At 42.5% G+C, this 20,964-nt stretch overlaps 3 protein-coding genes across 3 annotated transcripts in view; 1 reads left to right on the top strand and 2 right to left on the bottom strand.

Moving 5' to 3' along the window:
• dok6 (docking protein 6) overlaps positions 1 to 1,547 on the top strand; it is a gene marked incomplete at its 3' end in the record, with an annotated part of 152,945 nt that extends 151,398 nt beyond the window's left edge. The window contains exon 8 of the mRNA XM_083653762.1: positions 1,393 to 1,547. Within this exon, the coding sequence (XP_083509888.1) occupies positions 1,393 to 1,547 (155 nt within the window). The remainder of the gene's footprint in view (positions 1 to 1,392) is intronic.
• A 2,609-nt stretch (positions 1,548 to 4,156) lies between these two features.
• Positions 4,157 to 13,431, bottom strand: cd226 (CD226 molecule). Its single transcript, XM_083650664.1, has 6 exons — positions 13,341 to 13,431; positions 12,240 to 12,563; positions 11,402 to 11,791; positions 10,576 to 10,678; positions 7,504 to 7,558; positions 4,157 to 5,994 (listed from the first exon to the last, which is right to left on the bottom strand). The coding sequence occupies exons 1-6, from the start codon at positions 13,405 to 13,407 to the stop codon at positions 5,863 to 5,865; spliced, it is 1,071 nt and encodes a 356-aa protein (XP_083506790.1). The 5' UTR covers positions 13,408 to 13,431; the 3' UTR covers positions 4,157 to 5,862.
• A 946-nt stretch (positions 13,432 to 14,377) lies between these two features.
• rttn (rotatin) overlaps positions 14,378 to 20,964 on the bottom strand; it is a 65,270-nt gene continuing 58,683 nt past the window's right edge. Inside the window, exons 45-49 of the mRNA XM_083650655.1 lie at positions 19,706 to 19,890; positions 18,708 to 18,975; positions 15,059 to 15,162; positions 14,704 to 14,773; positions 14,378 to 14,536 (exon numbers count right to left, since the gene is read on the bottom strand). Of these exons, the coding sequence (XP_083506781.1) occupies positions 14,457 to 14,536; positions 14,704 to 14,773; positions 15,059 to 15,162; positions 18,708 to 18,975; positions 19,706 to 19,890 (707 nt within the window). The 3' untranslated portion in view covers positions 14,378 to 14,456. The remainder of the gene's footprint in view (positions 14,537 to 14,703; positions 14,774 to 15,058; positions 15,163 to 18,707; positions 18,976 to 19,705; positions 19,891 to 20,964) is intronic.

The following is a 20,964-nucleotide window of genomic DNA, read 5'->3' on the forward strand; positions in this document are numbered from 1 at the left end:
GCTTTGCAGCGTCAGTTGCCATGGTGATTGAAAGTTAACTTGCTTTGTAGTACGGCTAAACCAGGTTTAAACTCAAACTTACTCGGATAAGGCATTAAACTAGCTTCGTAGTACAGGCTACTGGAAAATACTAAAAATCAAATTCCATACTTGCGTACGAACCCTGCTACTCCCAGATAATATACTTTCATGATAATAACATAAGCATCAACCATCCCCAATTTATTTACACTTTACCCACCTTGTGCATGTGCTGGAACCTTAACTCATTCATGGCCAAAGACGTCTTTGACGTGTTATCAGGAATAGCCCTCCCAGCCAATGACGTGTTTGACGTGTTTTTGTTTTTATTAGTGCAGCGCGTAGTTCAAACACTTCCCCAGCCTGTGACATGTTATCAGGTCCCTGCCTCAAAGTCAAGCCGACAACACGCGATCAAACACATACCGCAGCTGTTGTTTTGAAATGAGCAGGAGGAAAAACAGAGAAACGCGCTTCCTTGTAGAGAGGAGAAACGCCATTGAAACGCCCCTCGGCGCGCTGCACTGCTCGCCTTGCTGCAGGGCGAACCTGGATTGAGTTGTTCGCAGTAGTCAAACCCGTGACGAACATGATCGATCCGGTTCCAGCGCCTGGTCCCAAAGCCAAGCCGGACCCATTCCTGTGTCGCAGCATTCGTCCCAGCACGAACGAGAGGAGGAAAACGATACACAGGCAGAGGAGGCTAGACGCTGATCTCAAACCAGTTTGGTGTTCCCCTCCTATGCTAATTTGCGGGGGAAGGAGGTGCGATCCAGCAGCAGCTGTGGACAGAACTCTCTCTCTCTGTGTGTGTGTGTGTGTGTGTGTGTGTGTGTGTGTGTCTGTGTGTCTGTCTGTGTGTCTGTCTGCACACTCACTCACACTGAGTAAACTGTATTGTTGAATGTAAAAAAGCACTTCATGTATATATATATATATATATATATATATTTTTTTTTTTTGTCATTTGTGTCATAATGAATAATATTTACATGTCTGGTGTCAATACAGTTCAAAATAAAAGAATTGAGAGCAAGTTCTGCCTGAGATTGTGTCTTTTACAAAAATTGCCTTTTCTGCTGTTTCTCTTCTCCGAGAGACCTTTTTGGTGAAAACAGGGTGTATATAGAGACGTACATCTTCATTTTGAGGTATTGCAAATCACTTTGGTGCTAATAGATAATTTACTGTGGGTCTTGAAAGATGACCAACAATTATGAAAATCTTTGGCCTGTGCTAAATATTGGCAGTCCTAAACTGGCCATGAATGAGTTAAACCCCCTATAACAAAACACTACAAGTGCAGGGAAGACATCTGAAACAAAAGTGATCCATGGCTCCTCACTCCGGTCTCCTGTCTCTTCTCTCCAGGAAGCAGCCTAACGATGACTCTCATCCCCCGGGCGCAGACCTTCCCCAGCTTCCTGTCTGATGAGCAGGGCGAGGAGGAGAGCCAGCACCAGGAAGAGGCACTATCACCCTCTAGTGGCTATGAATCCAGTTGCAGCCCGAGAGCCCTTCAATGACAAGCAATGCCCCACCAAAAAATGGACACTTAATCCACTACTTTAGAGAGGATGTAGAAATATGTATAGTGACATGTGTAATTATACCATTTCACGTCAACACTTAACAGTAGTGTCAACTGTAGGGCGAGTGGTACATAATCTCATGAAAAGGATGATATACTTTTTTGCACCTGTTGTGTGGCGACAGCGGTAGCCTAAAAGATTGCACCAAAAATCCTTTTGAGTGGAGTTTTGAAAAATGGAATGTTTTTACGTTGTGAAAGTCAGCATAACCCCCCTTTTTAATCACTGCACTATACCTTATAAGAGGTTCAAGGTACAAAGACACAAAGGTCCACGGTAAAACAATATTAACAAAGGCTTGTCTTCCAAATTTGACAATATCGCCTCAGGCTCATTCCAACAATGTGCCACCTTAGCATTAATTTAAAGAATAACTCCACCGTTTTTGACACATACTCGCGCCCACACTGACATTGCTCCCTCACAAGAAAGTGAAAATGATGAAAGCCTTAAAACACAAAAACAATAGACTTTGATGGCAACAATGAATCAGCAAAACCATTAATCACTTAGAACCGTCACAGGAAAAAAGCATTCAGAAATGTTCCTGAAGGATACAGTGATAGGTGCGTCATGTCAGCAATGATGGAATGCAACCTTCTCACACCCTCTGCTTCAAACTGCCTCTGACCTTCTATTACACTGGCACAGCTATTTGATTTAATAGGTTCCTTGCTCTCTGCCAGCCCCACATAGTGTATCTGACGAGCGGTTCATTAGCGAGAGGAGAGCAGTGAGATGTTTGTGAACTGGGTGAGGCGGGCTTGATGGGGCAACTGATGCTCGCTAGTTCTGCAAGGGAGAGTTGAGTAGGAAGAGACATTGCCATTATAGGACTGTGACAATAAAACGCTGAGGTCATTTTCACCCAGCTGGGATGTTATGTTCATACAAGATTCCACTTCAGAAAACAAAGAAGCAAATAAAAAGCATTAAAACCACTGCCCAAAAACATAGACGTAGAAGTAGGTAAAAATAGGGCCATCCCATATTGATTTGTGATCAAGTGGTCCGACTGATACTGCCCCTTCTGTTTTCTTCCTAAAGAGCCGGACACCTGATGAGACCTCACTTGCCATCCACTAGCTACAGTATGAACTAGAGGGAAATGCCATGAGGGGTCATCGTCACCAATTCTGTAGCACATGAATGAAATGGCCAACGTGACGATAATGTCCTCTCCTACATTGTCCTCCTAGAGTAAGAAGTGCCTTCTGACACGGACCGCAGAGTGTGAGCCCTAACCAAAGCGTTGTCGTCTTTCGGCCTTGAGTTTACCATTGTGAACAGAATAGATTCATGTGTACCTTCAAAAGCATTTTTAAAAAGCCTTTTGAGTTTTTCTTAAATTAAACACAGGCGTGCCCGGGGATTCCTAGCAACACTCACCATCTGTAAGTTGAGGAACTGTGGAGACACTTGTTGCCTGTCAGCGTTTGTCATCAGGCGCTTTCAGGCGCTATGAATTTCTTTTTCAAGAACTTCTGGTAAAGGCAGTCGTGCTCTCCCTGGGCTCACAACAGAACATCTGCCTTTAGTACGTGACAGAAAGGCACAAGTCTTTCAAGTCCAGAAATTACAGCAACGACACTGAAGTCAAAAAGGACTCTAGAGACAATCAGTTTGAGGTGGCGAACAGTTAACCAGTCCTTCAATAAGCATACGTAACCATCTCCCTTCATGTGTTGCTGTTTTTGTTGTTAATCGTTTTTCTTGGTTTAAAGTTTAAAAGTAGACTAGCTTCCTGTAGAACTGGCGATACAACTCATACTTTGTGTTAAGTTCTGGAGTTTGTTTATTTTATGCTGCATTTGAAAGAACTGAACCTTAACATTGATTTGATCAACAAAGAAAGTGCCCTTCTACAAAAGGTTGCCAGTCTCTGGATTAGATCCACCATAATATCTGTGACAAGTAATGTAGAAAGTTGTTGTTTCTGGCCATTTTGTCTGGAGTCTTAACACATAGCTGAAGTGTGGTTTATAAATGTATAATAGTTCCACTACATCTGGAGCATTAGCATCGTACTACTGAGCTGAATGGAGAAAGTTCTAGTTGACAGCGTTTATCATTTGCAGTTTTCCTTGTTTTGTGTTGAAGTTTATGGTAGCCATCTACAGTACACCTTGTTTAAAATACAGTATGATGTAGGTATGCACTTAAGATCACTTATTTCTGTTCTTGTTGCTATATGGTTGTTTGTGTGTCTACCATGTGTTTATGTTATGTTGCCGTCATATGTTAAATAGCACTTTCAACACATTGAGTGTAGGGTTACAGTTTTCACTAACTAAATGTACATAATGTAATGTTTTTGATGATAAAAGATAATAAATTGAATGTTCTATCATGGCATCGACAAATCTTCCCCCTTTCCATGCTGAGAAGTCATTTTCAATCAGCAGTTCATCATTTGAACACTGATAAATAATTTCTTCTCCGTCTATTTCTCACCATATCCGCTCCCACCCCCCAGAAAATCAATGTCCATGAAGTAATGAGGTAGTGGCTATGACAATGTTTTATTTATACCACACGGGGTCATTAACAGTCACATCAGAATCAGTATTGCTGGTCATACAGTATCAGAAGTAATACCACAGTTAAATACTGGAAACACAAAATGACAACAGGGTTGCCACTCTCTTGTAATGATAGATGATTCCAAGCACTTTTCAAGGACAAATTACTTCAAAATTTACAGGCTAATAATTCAGAGATGTTCATACAAGGCTCGTAAGTCCTCGAATGCAAATCCCAGTCATGCTTACACATTGGAATGAATCAGACTCCGTAACACTTAACAGACTGTAAACTCAAAGCAATCTTGAAATCCTCCGCATTTCTGCTTGTAGTCTATGCAGGGAGTGATCCTGTAGATAGGAAGAAAGTATAATAGTGTATCAAGCTTGGCCCAGCAATGTTGAGATGATGGAGCGCACAAGGCTCAAACTCAAGAGATTCCAGTAGGCTAAATTAAAGCACTTTTAAGGACCTCATGAATCCAAGCACTTTCAAGTACTTGATTTTTTATTTTTAAATCCAAGCAATTTCCAGGCCCGTGGCAACCCTGTGTGAAAAACAAAATAAAGGGGGCAAAAACCCCTGATTCCAAAACGACATTGTCCCTTAATATTCCATGTTTGCACCTCATCCACATTTGTCGTCTCCTAGCAGAGGAGCCCGCATATCCATTACTCCCTGTGCCACTGCCTCCATTTCTACAGAGATAAATCAATTAGATTACACTTTATCTGCACACAGCAGAACATCACTGCCATCATCTTAAAATATGATGTTACAGCAGCACATAAGTTAGCTCAGAAATCGTTACAAACCACCGTGTGAACGTCGATAAATATGAATGTGGTAAACTTGTCACAGTTTGATGATGAAGAAGATCCCAAACATTCATGAATATAGATACGATGACTGTGAGGAGCTATGATGAACTACAACACAGGATTAGCTAATTAAGAGTTTGGCTTTCATGAGAGCATGTTGGAGCTACAATGCAGTCAGACAGAGAAACCTTGGGGGAACGCAACGGTCTCAAGTGGTAGTGCTGCTGACCGACTGCTTTTCTTCTTTGTCAGATGATTAGACACCATTGTCAAGCTTTGAATGGAAACCAGGGAGGATGAAAGTAAAAGGAGAGCAATAATACAAGCCTTTGTCAATCATTTTACATGGGAGTTATGAAAGTGAAAAGAATGATTATACAGGCTTTTGTCTGCTCTTCCGCATGAGGGTTATTGTGATGATAATTTACCATGCATTGTTTTGCCCAAACAAACATTGCTCAATAGTAATTATGCCGTACATGTTACGTTTGATTAGTGCAAGCATGGCTGTTGGATCTAAACAAACGCTCCGTGTTCCTAAGTCCTGCATGTAGAACTAACCTATGACAGTTACATTGTCTGGTGGCAGGTGAAGAAAAACATCTACTTAGCATAGCATCTAAGCTAGCTTGTGTGTCATTCGTCTGTATGAATATCAATCAATGTCAATGTGGTAAACCATTGGATCATTGCACCTTATAAAACAAATTCAACTCAGATAAATAATTGTAATAGCTCATGACACAAAAAAAGTTGGTGGCTCTTGTGAATATAATAATAAGTCTGTTTTCACTCCCATGCACATTCCTCTGCCCTGCTTGTTAAAAGCAGAGGCCGCGATGGCAGCCTGATAGAGCTCACACAATCACATCAGACAGTATATCATAGTTATGGCTAAGCGTATATCATACTGCTGACAGTCTCTTGGTCTTGTGCGATCGCACAGTGTGTAGGTTGGCATACACTGGGCAATCTCTCTTCTGCTTGGGCCTCCGTCCCATCCTGCCATGCATAGGGATGTTCTCATAGTAGTTAGGCTGCGGGGGTTGTATTAGAAATGTTAGGGTAGGTCACTGATAACGACTGATAATGTACTAATAACTCACGTATAGTGTAGTAGCTTGTCAAAACGTAATAAACATCCCTCTAAATGGGTTGAAAGCATAAGAAAATCTTGTACTAAATGCCCAGATAATGCGATAAAATCACATTATTAGATTAAACAGCAATTATTACATCATAATGGATGCAACATTTTTAACTGATTATGTAATAATAATAATGGCAGATATTATGATACCTAAAACAATAAGAAGAATGTGATGTAATTATTACATCATGAGTAGGGCCCGACCGATACTGGATTTTTGGAGCCGATACCGATAATCGGAAGTAAAAATGAAAATCTGATATTGATATAGTATTATAACTATGTATATTATTATACAACAGTAGAATACCTGTGCAGTGTGTGTGAACGGTGGAGGGTGCGCAGTCAATCCGCAGCATCACAGATTTGGCCATTAATTTGCGCAGCCAATGCAAATTCGACCATTAATCAGCCCTAATTACCTAATTAAAAAAATCCAGCAAAATCCTGTTAGGTCACCTGCAGGGGTGCTCTTTGCACTTCCTGAAAGATTCAGCACGATCGCACGTAAAATGGCATCGCTGTGGCCGAACACAATTCCTGCTCACTTGCTCTCTCGCTCACTCACTCACTGAGACTTTGCATTCTTATTATAGGATATACATATATACGTACATAAGAATACCCTGTGATCCCTCAAATATCAAAGACTTATATCTAATGGAGGCAGGATATTTTACAGTTTAACAATCAACTTTATTGTCCAAAATTACATCAGCGCAGTAAACTTAACTGGGAATTTAATCATTATAAATAATTATAAATAAATAAAAACAATTAGAATAAAATACCATATATATCTTGAATTAAGAATAAGGATGAAATATACATAAATTGCTGCCTATATAATATAAAAAAATTAATGTAAAATATCAATGCATATCATGTCCGATATGCACCGACACGATATATCTTTGATAGGCCAATATCAGCGGATAATATCGGTCTGCCGATATATTTGATCGGTCTCTAATCATGAGGGAAAAAATGTACTCCTATTATGAAGGAATATAGAGCCAGTTTATGTAATAATGTGTCATAGTATTACATTATTATACAGTAATTTATTAGATTAACAGGTTTATTCTATTTTCAACCTTCTAGAATTGTATTTTCAACCTATTGAGTGGGACATTTTTATGACCTTTTGACAAGCTATTATATTATCCAGCAGCTATTACATTATCAGCTGCTACAGGGCAGGTGGGCAAGCAGCATCAATTACAATGCATGAGGGGAGGTGATGATGGGAGGTAATGTATCATGATAAGAGATTAATATTAAGCATAATGGTGTTTTGATTATGTGCATGTTTGAAGAGACGGTAAGACAGTCTCTCAAAAGTGTCCAGTGTGGAAAAGACAAGAGGAGACATCATGAATAATGTAACACTTACCTGTCTCTGAGACGGATGCAGTTTGACTCTGTATTCCTCTCTCCTGTGCCTCTTCCTGTGGGGATTAGCAGGCAAAAGTAAACTATTAGTACAACAATTATTTGCCGTTTCAAATTAGGGCTGAAATTAGTGATTTATTTATTTTTTATTTAGAACCATTATAGATTGAACGAATGCTTTTTTCTTTCTTTTTAAGATTAATCAATGATCCATTTTGTCTGTAACACACACACACACACACACACACACACACACACACACACACACACACACACACACACACACACACACAAAGTAATTAGTCTGACCAGCATCCAAACAAAACATTCATTTTGTAATGATGTGATATGGAGAAAAACAGTAAATCTTAGCATGTGTGCAGCTGTAACCAGCAACTGTTTGGTAGTTTTAAGTTCATGAGCAGCCGGACGGGCGAGGGAGCCTGAAAAGGTGTCTTTAGTCTTTTCCGAAAGATCGGCAGTGATTCGGCCATCCTGACCGAAGGTGGAAGCTCGTTCGACCATTGAGGTGCCAGGGACGAGAAAAGTCTCGAACGGGATGAGCGACTTTTGAGCCCCCGTAGCGGAGGAGGGGCGAGGCGTCCTGCGCTGGTGGAGGAGCGGAGGGAACGGTGAGAGATTTGGAGCCTGACCATAGATTGTAAGTACAGAGGGGCTGTCTGGTGTACTGCCCTGTAGGCCAGTACCAGTGTCTTGAATGTAATGCGTGCTGAGATGGGAAGCCAGTGAAGGTCCCGGAAGAGGGGAGTGACATGAGAGAATTTGGATTGGTTGAACACCAGACGGGCTGCAGCGTTCTGAATGAGCTGAAGCGGTCGGATGTCAGCGGCAGGAAGGCCGGCCAGAAGCACGTTGCAGTAGTCCAGGCGGGAGATGATAAGTGACTGGACCAGGAGTTGTGTCGCTTCCCTTGTTAGAAACGGGCGGATGTTGTACAAGGAGAACCTACAGGAGCATGCTGTCGCAGCAATGTAGGCCGAGCAAGACAGCTAATTGTCAATGATCACCCTGAGGTTCTTAGCTGTTTGGGAGGGAAGCACAGTGGTATTGTCAATGGAGATGGAGTGGTCTGCTAGAGGGCAGTCTTTCCCTGGGAGGAAGAGTAGCTCTGTCTTACCAAGATTGAGCTTAAGGTGGTGGGCAGACATCCAGTCACCACTGTCTTTAAGGCATGCAGAGATGCGTGCCTCGATTTGGGTGTCTGAGGGGGGGGAGGAAAGGTAAAGCTGAGTGTCATCGGCGTAACAGTGATAGGAAAAGCCATGAGATGAGATGACATGACATGACAGAGAGATCTGATATAGAGAAGGAAAAGCAAGGGGCCCAGGACAGAGCCCTGGGGGACACCGGTGGTAAGAGGGCAGGATCTGGAGAGAGATCCTCTCCATAAGACCTGGTATGAGCGGTTCGAGAGATAGGAAGCAAACCAGGAGTGTGCAGATCCTGAGATGCCTAGGTCAGAGTGGAAAGAAGGATTTGGTGGTTGACTGTGTCAAAAGCAGCATACAGGTCAAGGAGGACAAGGACAGAGGAGAGGGATGAGGCCTTAGCAGTGTGAGGGCCTCTGTGACTGCAAGAAGAGCTGTCTCAGTGGAGTGAGAGGCCTTGAAACCTGACTGCAGAGGGTCCAGGAGGTCATTCTGGGATAGATAGAGAGAAAGTTGATCGGAAGCTGCTCGTTCGAGGGTTTTGGAAAGGAATGAGAGAAGAGAGACAGGTCTGTAGTTCTGAATAGCAGTAGGGTCAAGGGAGGGTTTCTTAACTCATTGAGTGCCAGCCACTTTTGGAGAACGGACGCTCCCAGTGCCAGAGTTTCAGAGCGTTTTCAGTGATTTCTCGAGGCCCACAGAATATTGTGTGATATTACTATGTAAACACCGAACACGCACAAAGAACGATGAGACTCTCTTCTATCATCTGCAAAAAAAAGTTTATTGATATCATTTTCCGTTCTTTAGTTATCAGCCGGAGAAGATAGGTTGATTTCAGCAAAAACACACGTTTCAATTTAGAATCTGAGATATTCAGCCTTTTGTGAAAGGAAGCATTTCAAGCACATCATTGACTCTGAAGCTAATATTTTCTGATGTAATGACACCTCAAAAATAATTTCCTTCAATAAAACAGTGAAAACAAAGGAATTTTGTTTGGCCAAATAATATTTTTTAGCTGCAACCAGCAGCGCTGGCCCCTGCGTGCGCAGACCCTACACCTTCTTGCTGGTCTTGATTTACTGCTGGTGGGCATCAGATATTCTAGCTTGTTTGCCTGTCTCTGTGCATCGAGCCTGCTGCCTGGGTCTGTGTTTACTGTCAATGGTTGTATGCTGTAGTGCCCTGCGTGCCCCACCCCCCTCCTCCTCCTCCGTGGGAGTGTCTCTGGGGCTCTGCTGCGAGTGTGTTTGCTCTGCGTTTGCTCTGCACTGAAAAGTGCGCTGCACCCCGCTTTTTCACAGCCTGTCGCCGGCTCCCAGCTGAGAATAATGTAACTTTTCAGAAAGACGCTGGTGTCGGCAACTAAATCATATGGAGGGGCTATCGCAGCGGAGACGGAGGGGCTCAATTGTGGCAGCAGATTGACTGCTGTTCACAGGCACAGCTAACGTTATGCTTCATGCATATCGATGCGATTTCCGTTTCCACATGACTTCTTCTCTCTTTTTTTCTCGCCTTTCTCTAATCTGGAGAGCACTGTCGCCACCTAATCGGTCCCTAAAATAGCTTTTACACATTCAACATCCACCATACTTTCACAGGAGATGGATCTGGCTTTGATCCACGTCCCACCGTCAAAAAACGCAATTGACAAACATACTCGTCCTTGGCACTCAATGAGTTAAGCAGAGGCTTGACTCTAGCATTCTTTAGAGTAGCCGGAACAAGACCTGAGGACAGAGAGGAGTTGATGAGCATAGTGAGGAAGGGAGATAGGTCAGGGGAGATGGTTTGGAGGAGAGAGGAAGGGATAGGACTGAGGGGACAGCAGGTGGCTCGGTTAGAGCTGATGTGTTTAGTTTGCCAAAGCAGTATGACAGTTCACTATGGGATCTTACCTGTGCCTCACTGCTACTACGATGATGACAATGAGCAAAGCCAGCCCAGCAGCTCCAGCCCCAGTGTAAATATACATCATATACACAGCCAGGCTGAATCCACCTGGGGAAGAAATGAGAGGAAAATAATGGAAAAATAAATAAACATCCTCCAAGCAAAAGTTTTCTATTCAAATTAAAAACAAAATAGTTGGATTGTATTGCAAGAGGTTTGTGCTGACTCACATCTGTAAGTCTTTGTGACTCACTTGGGAAACTGCATTTCAGATGCTGCTGGTGACTCACATAGTGATTCACACAGCCAAAGAATCACATTAATACATGCGTGTGGGTTGACACAAAGACACACACGACACCCTAGTTAACAATGCGTACGTTCACAGACATGCTAACACAGGATGTTGTATGTGGTTTGTAAGTCTATGTGTACAGCCCACATGCATGCAGCTGGATTATATGCTTTGTTTATCACTATGGTATCACACTTTTGTACTGTGTCATTGCAACTACATTACCAGTTGAAACTGTGGACACACATTTTTCTTTATTTTTTTTTTACTATTTTTCACATTTTAGATTAATAGTAAAGACATCAAAACAATGAAATAACACAAATGGAATTATGCAGCAAGCAAAAAAGTATTAAACAAATCAAAACTACTTTAGATCAAAATGGGTTTAGGATCATGAAAAACATAAGGCACTCAATCAGGTGTGTCCAAACTTTTGACTGGTGGTCTATCAGAACAATTTATGATCATCCAGTGGCCTTGTGTGTGTGTGTGTGTGTGTGTGTGTGTGTGTGTGTGTGTGTGTTATCACTTACCTGGGCTGGGCACGGTGAGCAGCACAGTGGTGGTCTGCACCCCGGCGTCGGTGGTGAAGCGACAGCGGTAGAAGCCTCCATCTTCCTCCACCACATCCGTCAGCTGCAGAGTGACGTCCAGGCTGTCAGCACAGCTCACCCTGCCCCGCTCGCTGTAGTCCTCTTCCTCCAGACCCCCGTCCCCCACCCTGCACAGCCCCATGATGGCCCAGGCCTGGCCGCTGCCGTGCGGGGCCATCTTCTCCATGGTGACCTGGTACACCGTGCCGTTGTGTTCGTGGTTGCAGCTGATGGTCAGGTTGTCGCTCTGCTCCGCTACCAGTTCTGTGTCGGCCTTGATCACCTCCTGCAGGGCAGGGGTCTCGGGGTCTTCATCACCCGGTGCGTCATCTGTACGTGGTGGAGGAGGAAGATGAACATGAAGTAGTTTGCCATGCCCTCCACAAATGAGCTGGGAACATAATTCAAGGTTCCAACACCTTCTTAAACATCAAAAACTTGTCAAGGATTTTCCAGGCCCAATTGCCTCAAATTCAAGGACCCAAAACAGCATAGTTTGTTTGAGACATGGATCAAGGTTAATTACTGTTACAACACTGAGATTGTTTATAATGAGAACTGGCAGGTTTTACAGAAGCTCACAGACAACATTTAAACAGAGGCGGCTTGAATGTGTGAACACATTAATTAAAAAATATGCAAATAACTTCAATTTCTTTTCTTGCACAAAATATATAAATCCAAGCACTTTCAATGACCCATGTCTATGTCTGTTTTTAAAAATCCCCCCCTCTAGGTGGTAACAGCACCTGCTAGGGCTGAAGGCCACTTCTCTTACCAGAATCCTCCACCTCTATGTCCTGGATCCAGGGGCCTTTAGGAAAGGTATGGACAGAACAGTGGTAAAGCCCAATGTCCTGATGGGTGACGTTTCTCAGGGTGATGCTGCCATCCATGTGCGTGGTCCTCAGGAACTCGATCCTCTCACGGTAGTGGTGGGAGAAGTCCACTCCGAACTCTGGATGGAAGACGGCCAGGGGAGACTTGTCTGGTACCTTGGTCCAGGACACCATGCTGAGGTTGCCCTTCCACGGGCACAGGCACCCCAGGGTCATCCCCTCCTTCAGCTGAACTACGGCAGCATGTCTCTCCTGGACAGCAACTGGACAGAGTGCATTCTGCTCATTCAACTAATCAGAACTTCACTTGAACTTCCTCACTTTTTCATACATAATAGAAAATTAGAGCAAACCAGTACATTTAAATGAGGGATACACCAAATAATATTTTTTTTTAGGATGATTGAGATGTCTAAACCAGAGGCCACCTGTAATCTTACATTGTGTGATTTATTACATTTCACAGTATACAAACGTATCCTGAGAAATTATATTAATATCTATGCAATGTGGCATCAAAAGCCATGTTTTTCCCTGTCTGCTCTACTTTAAGATGATCACTGCCAGTTACTGCTTTGAGGCCATCCCCTGGGTAATGTTAATTAGGCTAATTTGGACCAGTACACATCAACAAACCTGACAATAGCTGGTGATCAAGCTTTCAAAGGCTTTTATCTGAGCTGAATGACAACTGATTTCAAGTTTTAGCGATGCCCCTGGGAGAGTTCTGGCAGGTTTAGAATGAGAATGTGTCTGAGAATAAGTTTTCCTATCTTCCATTTAATCTAACCAATGGAGAATGGAAAGCAAATTAACGTTTACAAATAATAAATAGCTTGAACCTGAAGTGATTTTTAGACAGACAAATGAAAGTATCTTGAACAGTGAATTTAACTTTCAACACTGGCAGCCCATAGAAATGCAAGAAAGGAAATAGTTACCATTTACACATTTCACTCTTACAAATAGTCATAAAATCAACACACTTTCACAACATAAATCATACATATATACATATAAAAAAAATATCAGTTCCGTACCTTTAACGAAAGAGAGAAATATAAGGAGTACCATGAAGTACCAGTGGTCCTTTTGTACAGCTTCCATCTTGCCCCACTGAGGGAGAATGAAAGCTGCATTGATAGGATGAGTAGAGAGGCACCGGCGCTGCACTTCCTGCTTGCTGCCTGGCTACAGAGAAACACTTGAGCTACTGGGGCACACTTCATGCTAGCCCACTGTTAGCTCATTCCACACAGAGGGGCACTTTATCACCAGAGCTGCTAATGAGGGCCAAGCTTATGGGCATAGTGCTGCATGGCATGGTGGCCTACGAACTGAGGGGTTTCTACATTGGACAGAAATGGTCCTGAGTTTCGTGAAATCCTTTAAACTAGAACTTCTTTTGATGTTACATGTAGCAATTTTTGTATTTGGCAGCGCACACACAAAAATCACGAGAACAGGGTCTGAATCTTCAATTGAAATACTGAGAATGCTTTCTTTGTGTGAGTTCTGATGGTTGGAAGCCGAGTCAGGATTATGTCATGTGTAGGGATGCAGCGGTATGAGTTTTTGACAGTATGATAACCTTGGACAAAAATACCACGGTTTCACGGTATTGCGGATTCGCGGACCATTTGTGTTTTTACAATAGCCGAAATATTCCCATACAGCCGACGTCGTCTTTTTAGATGGGGGAAAGTTCAGGGGGGTCCTTGCTGCTCCTCTCTTCTGTGCTCTAGTCTAGGTAGGCATGCAGCCACTGCACTCTGCAAGCGACCTGGGCACTTTGTTTTGGGGAAACAGCTGATACCGTGGGGAAGGTATGACAGCAAATCTTAGTGGTTTTGATACCGTGATGTTTTCAAACCGCGGTATACCTTCAAACGGTATACCGCTGCATCCCTAGTCATGTGGTAAAGCCACAACATTTTGTTTAGAGGCACTGCTGATGAACGGGATGCTGACATATTCCCATTTAAATGATTTGGTTGTACAGTATGTGCAACCTCATTGAACCTTGAATGAACTCAAGGCCATAGGGGACAGAAGTGAAAATTTGCCACTTGGCGCTTTAATATATCAATTAATTAACATTTAGTGAGTATAAAACACAATACAAAACAAACCATATAAATAATATAACAATAGAATCAGTTATTCAACAGCTGAGAAAGGTTTTCAAGGCACTTCAACAGGTAGGTGTTCATGGGCTCCTGCTTATTCTCTGCTTCTGCAGTTGAGGGAAAAAAAACAATGCACAACAGAGAGAGAGAAAAAGAGAGAGCAGCTCAGTAAGATTGTTAACAATGGGACACATAAAAAATAAGTTAATAACATTATGATTGTGTGCCAGGACAGAGGCAGATGTGTCTTCATTAAAGTGCATCGATGCATTACCCTTCTTAGAGATGGTATGTGCCTCCTCCACTCTCAATCGAACAGAGGGACACTTCAAAGCAGTCTTGGCCTTTGAGGGGAAATGACAAAAACAGATTAGAGTGGTGTTGATGAGGCTGGATCCAGACGACTGAATGTTTCTATTCATAATCAGGAAGGGAGAAGCTTTGTCATCTGCGTGTGAGAAGATCATGAAACTATCACACAGATCTATCTGTGTTACAGGCATAAGCCTGGATAAAGCCATGATACAATGAGATTTAATGTGACATACAGTATATTGCCAATGAACTACAATATTAGCCAGTAAATGCACATGATGGCATTTTAGTGCTTGTGTGTGTGTGTTGTATACCCTCTGATTGTTATGGAGCAGGGCCCAGAGTGCAGAGGCTCCCATAGAACGGGCCTCCATCTCTTTACTTTCGAGACAGGACACCAACACCTTCATGGCCTTGTCTGGGAAAAGGACATGCAGAGAATCACATGTTCATCAATCACTAGTTCTGATACCCGTTGGATCATGTAATCACTGTCTGTCTGTGTGTGTGTGTGTGTGTGTGTGTGTGTGTGTGTGTGTGTGTGTGTCTGGCACCTGCTGAAGCTGTGGGTAGTGCTATAAAACAGTGAAGGAGGAGACATGCACATCCCAAACCGGTCTTCAAAGCAGGTGCTGGCCCCAATAAAAACAGCAGTACATGGAAAAAGTAGAGTCCGCACACTGAAGCTCGACACATAGGTAATAAATCAGCTTAAAAGGAAGATTCAGTGTGCAGACTCTATTTTTTCCATGCACTGCTGTGGGTAGTGCTATCACCAATTGCTGATACCCATTGGAGCACGGCAGCATGCCATCACTGTCTGTCTGTCTGTCAGTCAGTGTGTCACCTGCTGGCTACTGACGGTAGTGCTGTCTGTGTGTCACCTGCTAGCTGGTGTGGGTAGTGCTATCACTAATTGGTGTGTGTGTGTGTGTGTCACCTGCTGGCTGCTGTGAGTAGTGCTATGACTAATTGGCCGTTTTTGGTCATTTAATCAGCCATAATGACCTAATTAAAACATCTGGCCCTGTTACCGTCTGCTTGGGGCCTCTGCCTGTACCCGTGCCAAATATGGATGCTGTCATACATATGGATACTGACACTGACATGAGCCCCCCCAATCAAACATCACTTTATAGCTGCTACTTCTACCAGAACTTTCTACTCCATTAGATTACTCTTACATCGCGCACCGCTTGGACTGTAAATTAATATTTAATGCCTATTTAACTTGGACTGTAAATTCATATTTAATTCCTACTTAACACACTCCTCCTACTTGTGTCTATATTGTATATATTGAACTGCACTTGCAATGTTGTGATTTGTCTTTTAGATATTTTTCCTATTTTCTTTTTATCTCTGAATAAAAACATGTGACCGCTACGCTGCATACTTACACTAAGACAACCTGCTCATATGTAATCTTGCATATTGTGGCAATAAAAGTGATTCTGATAGATACATACGTAGGTTTGTCCTTTTATGTGTTCGATGGGCTAGCCATCATTCAAACAAGGATTCACAGCTGGAACTGCAAAAAGTAGTGCCTGGATTCTCATGAACTGTGAGGTCTGTGGTTAATGCGGCATCCGGGTAGTGCAGCGGTACATTCCCTCGCTACCAACACGTTACCTCCGTCTAGCACTAGCACCTCGGTCGGGACACCTGTTCAGCGGGGAGGGGAACTGGGGGGAATAACGGATCCTTCCATGCGTTATGTCCTGCCGGTGAAACTACTCGGTGTCAGGTGAAAAGAAGTGGCTGGCGACTTCACATGTATCAGAGGAAGCATGTGCTAGTTACTGGTCTATACTCTCCCCAGATCGACAGAGGGGGTGGAGCAACGCCCGGGACAGGCGGCAGGGGGAATTGGCCAAGTACAATTTGGAAGAAAAAACAGGGGGAAATCCGAAGGAAAGTGGTTAACAGGCCTGTGGTTAACAAATACGCTGCATTTACAACGTAAAGTCAGTCTTTAAGATTGACTTTCTTTTCACCTAAATGGATAGTGTTTTGCAATAAAACTCAGTTTGTGGCATTTTCGGCGGTGGAAGTAAAGTTGTATATATTGTAGTTTGCATATTTACGTATTGTATTGTTTCTTGCTTCTTTCTAGCAATATGTTGATACTGCTGTTTTTGCTCTGCACCTTACCTACGGGAAGTTGTGTAACTTTTTATTGTTTAATTAGTTGTTGCTGTCATTGATGCTACTGCTGCTGTAACGCCAGAATTTCCCTACGGGGATGAATAAAGTACCGTACTCCATCTATCTATCTATCTGTGTCTTGGCTACGCCTTTTCTTGATCCGTTTGGTGCTGCCTTGGTGGGTGGAGGTTTCTTTTAGGGGGTTTTCTCAGCGCTTCCAAACATTTGAACTTTTAAAATGCAGTGTACTATATCGCTTATTTTGTCATTTCTTATTCATAACTCAATTTCTACTTATTTACTATGTATTGCTGTTTTGTCTGGGTTTTCAAGTGGCTCAGAATCAGCACACACTTCTCTGTTTACATCTGTTTGTAGTTGTATTTCTGTTAATTTTCTGGTTGTATCTCTTGTATAACCTTTTATTCATTTCTATTTATTTGATTATTTAACAGTTTTATTTAATCATCATACTTCTGCATCATTGTCTCTGGGTTTTTAGTGTAAAGCACTTTGTAATCTCTGTAACTCAACCCGAGGCTCTAGAGCCACATGCGGCTCCTTTATGGGTAGTTATGGGTAGTTTATGGGTAGGCTCTTTTAAGTCCTACTTAAAATAAGTAAAATAAATAAATAAATAAAATGGAAAAAAGACAATCTCTCAGCAGAACTAATCTCAGGTGTCGCACTCTGTTTGCAGGTGCGCAAGACAAGTGCAAAACTGGCTTAGCATGAACCTAAAATTCACCTTTTTCACTTCACACCCAATTCGTATCTAAAAGGCAGGAAGTAAGACAGGTGCATGCAGAACATTAATGAGGGTTTCCAACTTGTTTTGCTTGCACCTGTGTTACTTCCTGCCTTTTAGACACAAAATAGGTCAATTGGGTAGAAGTTAAAAAGGCTAATGCTAAAGAACGTAAGAAACGCAAATATGAAGAGGAATATCGAACATTTAAAGTGTTCTGGGGACTTGTTTCTTTATATCCATGGCTTCAGGAAAACGTCATTTCACAAATCAAAAGGACCCATTTGCAACAATATCACAAAATAAAGCACGCATGCTTTTGGATTGTGGCTCTTGCAAAAGTATTTTTTTGTCAATGTTGCTCCTGAGTAGGGCAAGGTTGATTACCACTGCAGTAAGTATACAAATACATGATCATTAATAAGCAACCATCCTGTACAAGGCATTTGAAAGTATATTGATTTGTATAGCAACGTGACAGTTTTAGCTGCAAACTATTGGTAAATTAAATAGTGGAAGAGTTTGACAGGGTTCGGGTAACTTCAGGATAATTTCCTCAAAGTACCATCAGTTCCACATTAGCACGTAATCATACTGTATGGAAACTTGACAATGGTAATGTGTTCGTGCCACAGACACTCAGCTTTGATGCAGTCACCCTTATGCACAACACACAGGAACAGGAAATGTGATTTTCCACAGGAAGTAACATAACAGTGCCCCCTCACAGCCCCCACCTCCCACTTACCGGTACATACTGCTTTCTGTGTATAGGGGGGGGCGGCATTGTCTGTCTTTTATTCCACTTCCACTTCCACTCTCTACTTACTTCTTCTAAATCAATAACCTCAATCCATCTGCTGGATGCTACCCACCTCCTATTTTTATGTAACTTACATCAGATACTACTTACTACAATGTATACTCGTAATTTATATCATGAAGACTTATACTAGCTTACTGTAGATAGGCAAACACAATTTTATAAATACAATAAAAAAATAAGTAGAATTCACGTGGGTTTACACAAACTCTGTCCTATCCTCCCCTGGGCCCTTCCATACCATTAGCGAGGACGTGGGGCTTGTTGGCAGGGCAGAAGCACAGGTTGTGAAGGATGAGCAGCGCGTGGCGCCGCTGCGGTGCCAGGCCCGCCAGCAGGTCCAGGGCTCCGGTCAGCCTGAGGATACTCTGCTGGCCGTCCTCTCCGAACGAGAGGCTGACCAACAGCCTCAACCACAGCCCCAGCAGCCCCCCGCCACCGCCAGCAGCAGCCTTCCCACCGCCCGCCTTGGGCACTGGCACTGAGAGGAAGGCCTGCAGGAAATTACTCTGACAGACAAGGACAGAGAAGAGAGAGGTGTGATACAAGAGTTTCAGAGCTGCTCCCAGCTTAGAAGTTTTCCCACGGCACTAGGGTGAAAGTTGAGGTTTTGGCTGACAGGCTGAAACAGAGAAAGAGATCTGAGAGTGAATGGAGGTTTCGTCACTTACAGTCAGTGGATTTTTTTTTACTAGGAACATTCAATTCTATCACACGGTTTCAGCAAATTAAATGTATGTTATTATTACTATTATTATTGTTATTATTATTTTGCCAGCTAAAATTTTACTATATATTTTGGCACAGAATTATCCATGAAATGTGAAAAAGTAGACCCCATCATAAGGTTCAGTGACTGAGTTCATATGAGTTATATTCAAAAATGGGGATGGAGGGTGGGTGCTGCCTACTCTGACAAAATGAGCGCTGGCATGAAGGTAATGCATGTGTACAGTAATGGATTATTAGAGTTGTGAGTCATACAAAACAGCTGTTTTTGCAGGTAGAATCATCTGTATTTATTGGCTGCAGAATTTCCAGGTTGCAACATTTTTACAAAATTGATATGTTGCACTTTTTGAATAATTAACCCCCCTCATATCTCACTCTGAGAAAACAAACCAATATGAAGTCATGTTTGAAGTCATGAAGTGAAGTCATGAAGTGTTTATCGTGTTTCGGCACAGACTGAGCGTCTTGTTTACAAAGTATGAGCACGCTATGTAGTGGCTTTTTTACCTTTTGCAGGAGGCCCCTGCAGTCGCGGGACACGGCCAGGTTAGCTAAAAGGGAGAAGGCCAGCTTCTGGACGGGGCTGTTGTCGGGGGCGACCCCTGAGGCCAGCTTCATGACCGAGTGCGTCAGGGAGCTACTAGAGGCGGTGCGGGAACCTGGTGCAACACCGCCACACAGAGAACTGCATGCTGGGAGAGGAGAAGACAACAAGTACTTAGCTGTTATATAATCGCTTTTTCAGAGGAGATGATCAACTCTCAACCCAAACACAGACTTTATAGAGATCAGTTGGATGTGTTATGTGTAGCATAGAGGCCATTTACACCTGCCATTAACATGCATTTTCTGCCATCAGATTGCAATCAGATTGTGCTTGACCACATTAGCCTGATTTCATTTACATAAAAAAGCTCTTTATCAGGAAAAGGCCATGTAAGAAAAAGAAAAAAGATTTTTTTTTTTATGTATGTACAGTAAGTGTGTATATGTGTATGTATATTTACATACGTATGTGTATATATTATATACTTTGTTTATTTTTGTTTGTATATTGAGGTACAGCCGGATGTTATGTTTATATATAATTTGGTATGATAGTGTCTTGTAATCAATGACACGGAGAAAAAAAAAACTACACCTAACTACACCTGGCGTTAACATGCGTTTTTCCTTATCCAGATTACATCCAGATCACTTATTAACACCCAAAATGGTTGTCCTCTCAATCCGCATACAGTTGCTGTATCCAGATTGAGAGGACACATTGCTGACCACCTCCGTAGGTGGTTTGGCCGATCAGATCGCAGTCCATCTTCAATGTGTCTTTGTGTGTTTACACCTGGCATTTCAAGTGGTCAAGCACAATCTGATTGCAATCTGATGGCAGAAAATGCATGTTAACGCCAGGTGTAAATTGCCTCATAGGTATCCACACAAACTGACACATTATGACAGACAAACTTGTGGGGTGTAACATAATTATATGCAGCACTTTAGCGAGTTTAAGAGCACCTGGAAGAAAGCCAGGAGGAGGATTTCTGACTAAATGGCCTTGTACTGTATATGAATGTAAACAGAGCAGGGTGAATGAGACAGGAAACACATACTGTAGTGATGATGTCAGCAGTGAGTAGCCCACTCCAGGGTGCAGAATCAAAATATTTTATTTTATTAAATGAGCTTTTAATCTTTATTCGACGTCAAAGGGCAGGCTTAAGACCAGAGGTGCCCAAATTATTGACTATGAAGGGCCAAAATTAATC

The sequence above is a fragment of the Poromitra crassiceps genome, assembly GCF_964638095.1.
Source record: "Poromitra crassiceps genome assembly, chromosome: 2".
In the NCBI taxonomy this organism is placed as follows: domain Eukaryota; kingdom Metazoa; phylum Chordata; class Actinopteri; order Beryciformes; family Melamphaidae; genus Poromitra; species Poromitra crassiceps.

What these genes read in the sequence shown, in the direction of transcription:
- cd226 (XM_083650664.1), bottom strand. Translation starts at nt 13,407, where the DNA reads ATGGAAGCTGTACAAAAGGACCACTGGTACTTCATGGTACTCCTTATA. An exon ending in CATAGAGGTGGAGGATTCTG is followed by an intron (nt 11,792 to 12,239) that starts GTAAGAGAAGTG and finishes CACCACGTACAG; the next exon opens with ATGACGCACCGGGTGATGAA. An exon ending in GCTCACCGTGCCCAGCCCAG is followed by an intron (nt 10,679 to 11,401) that starts GTAAGTGATAAC and finishes TTTCTTCCCCAG; the next exon opens with GTGGATTCAGCCTGGCTGTG.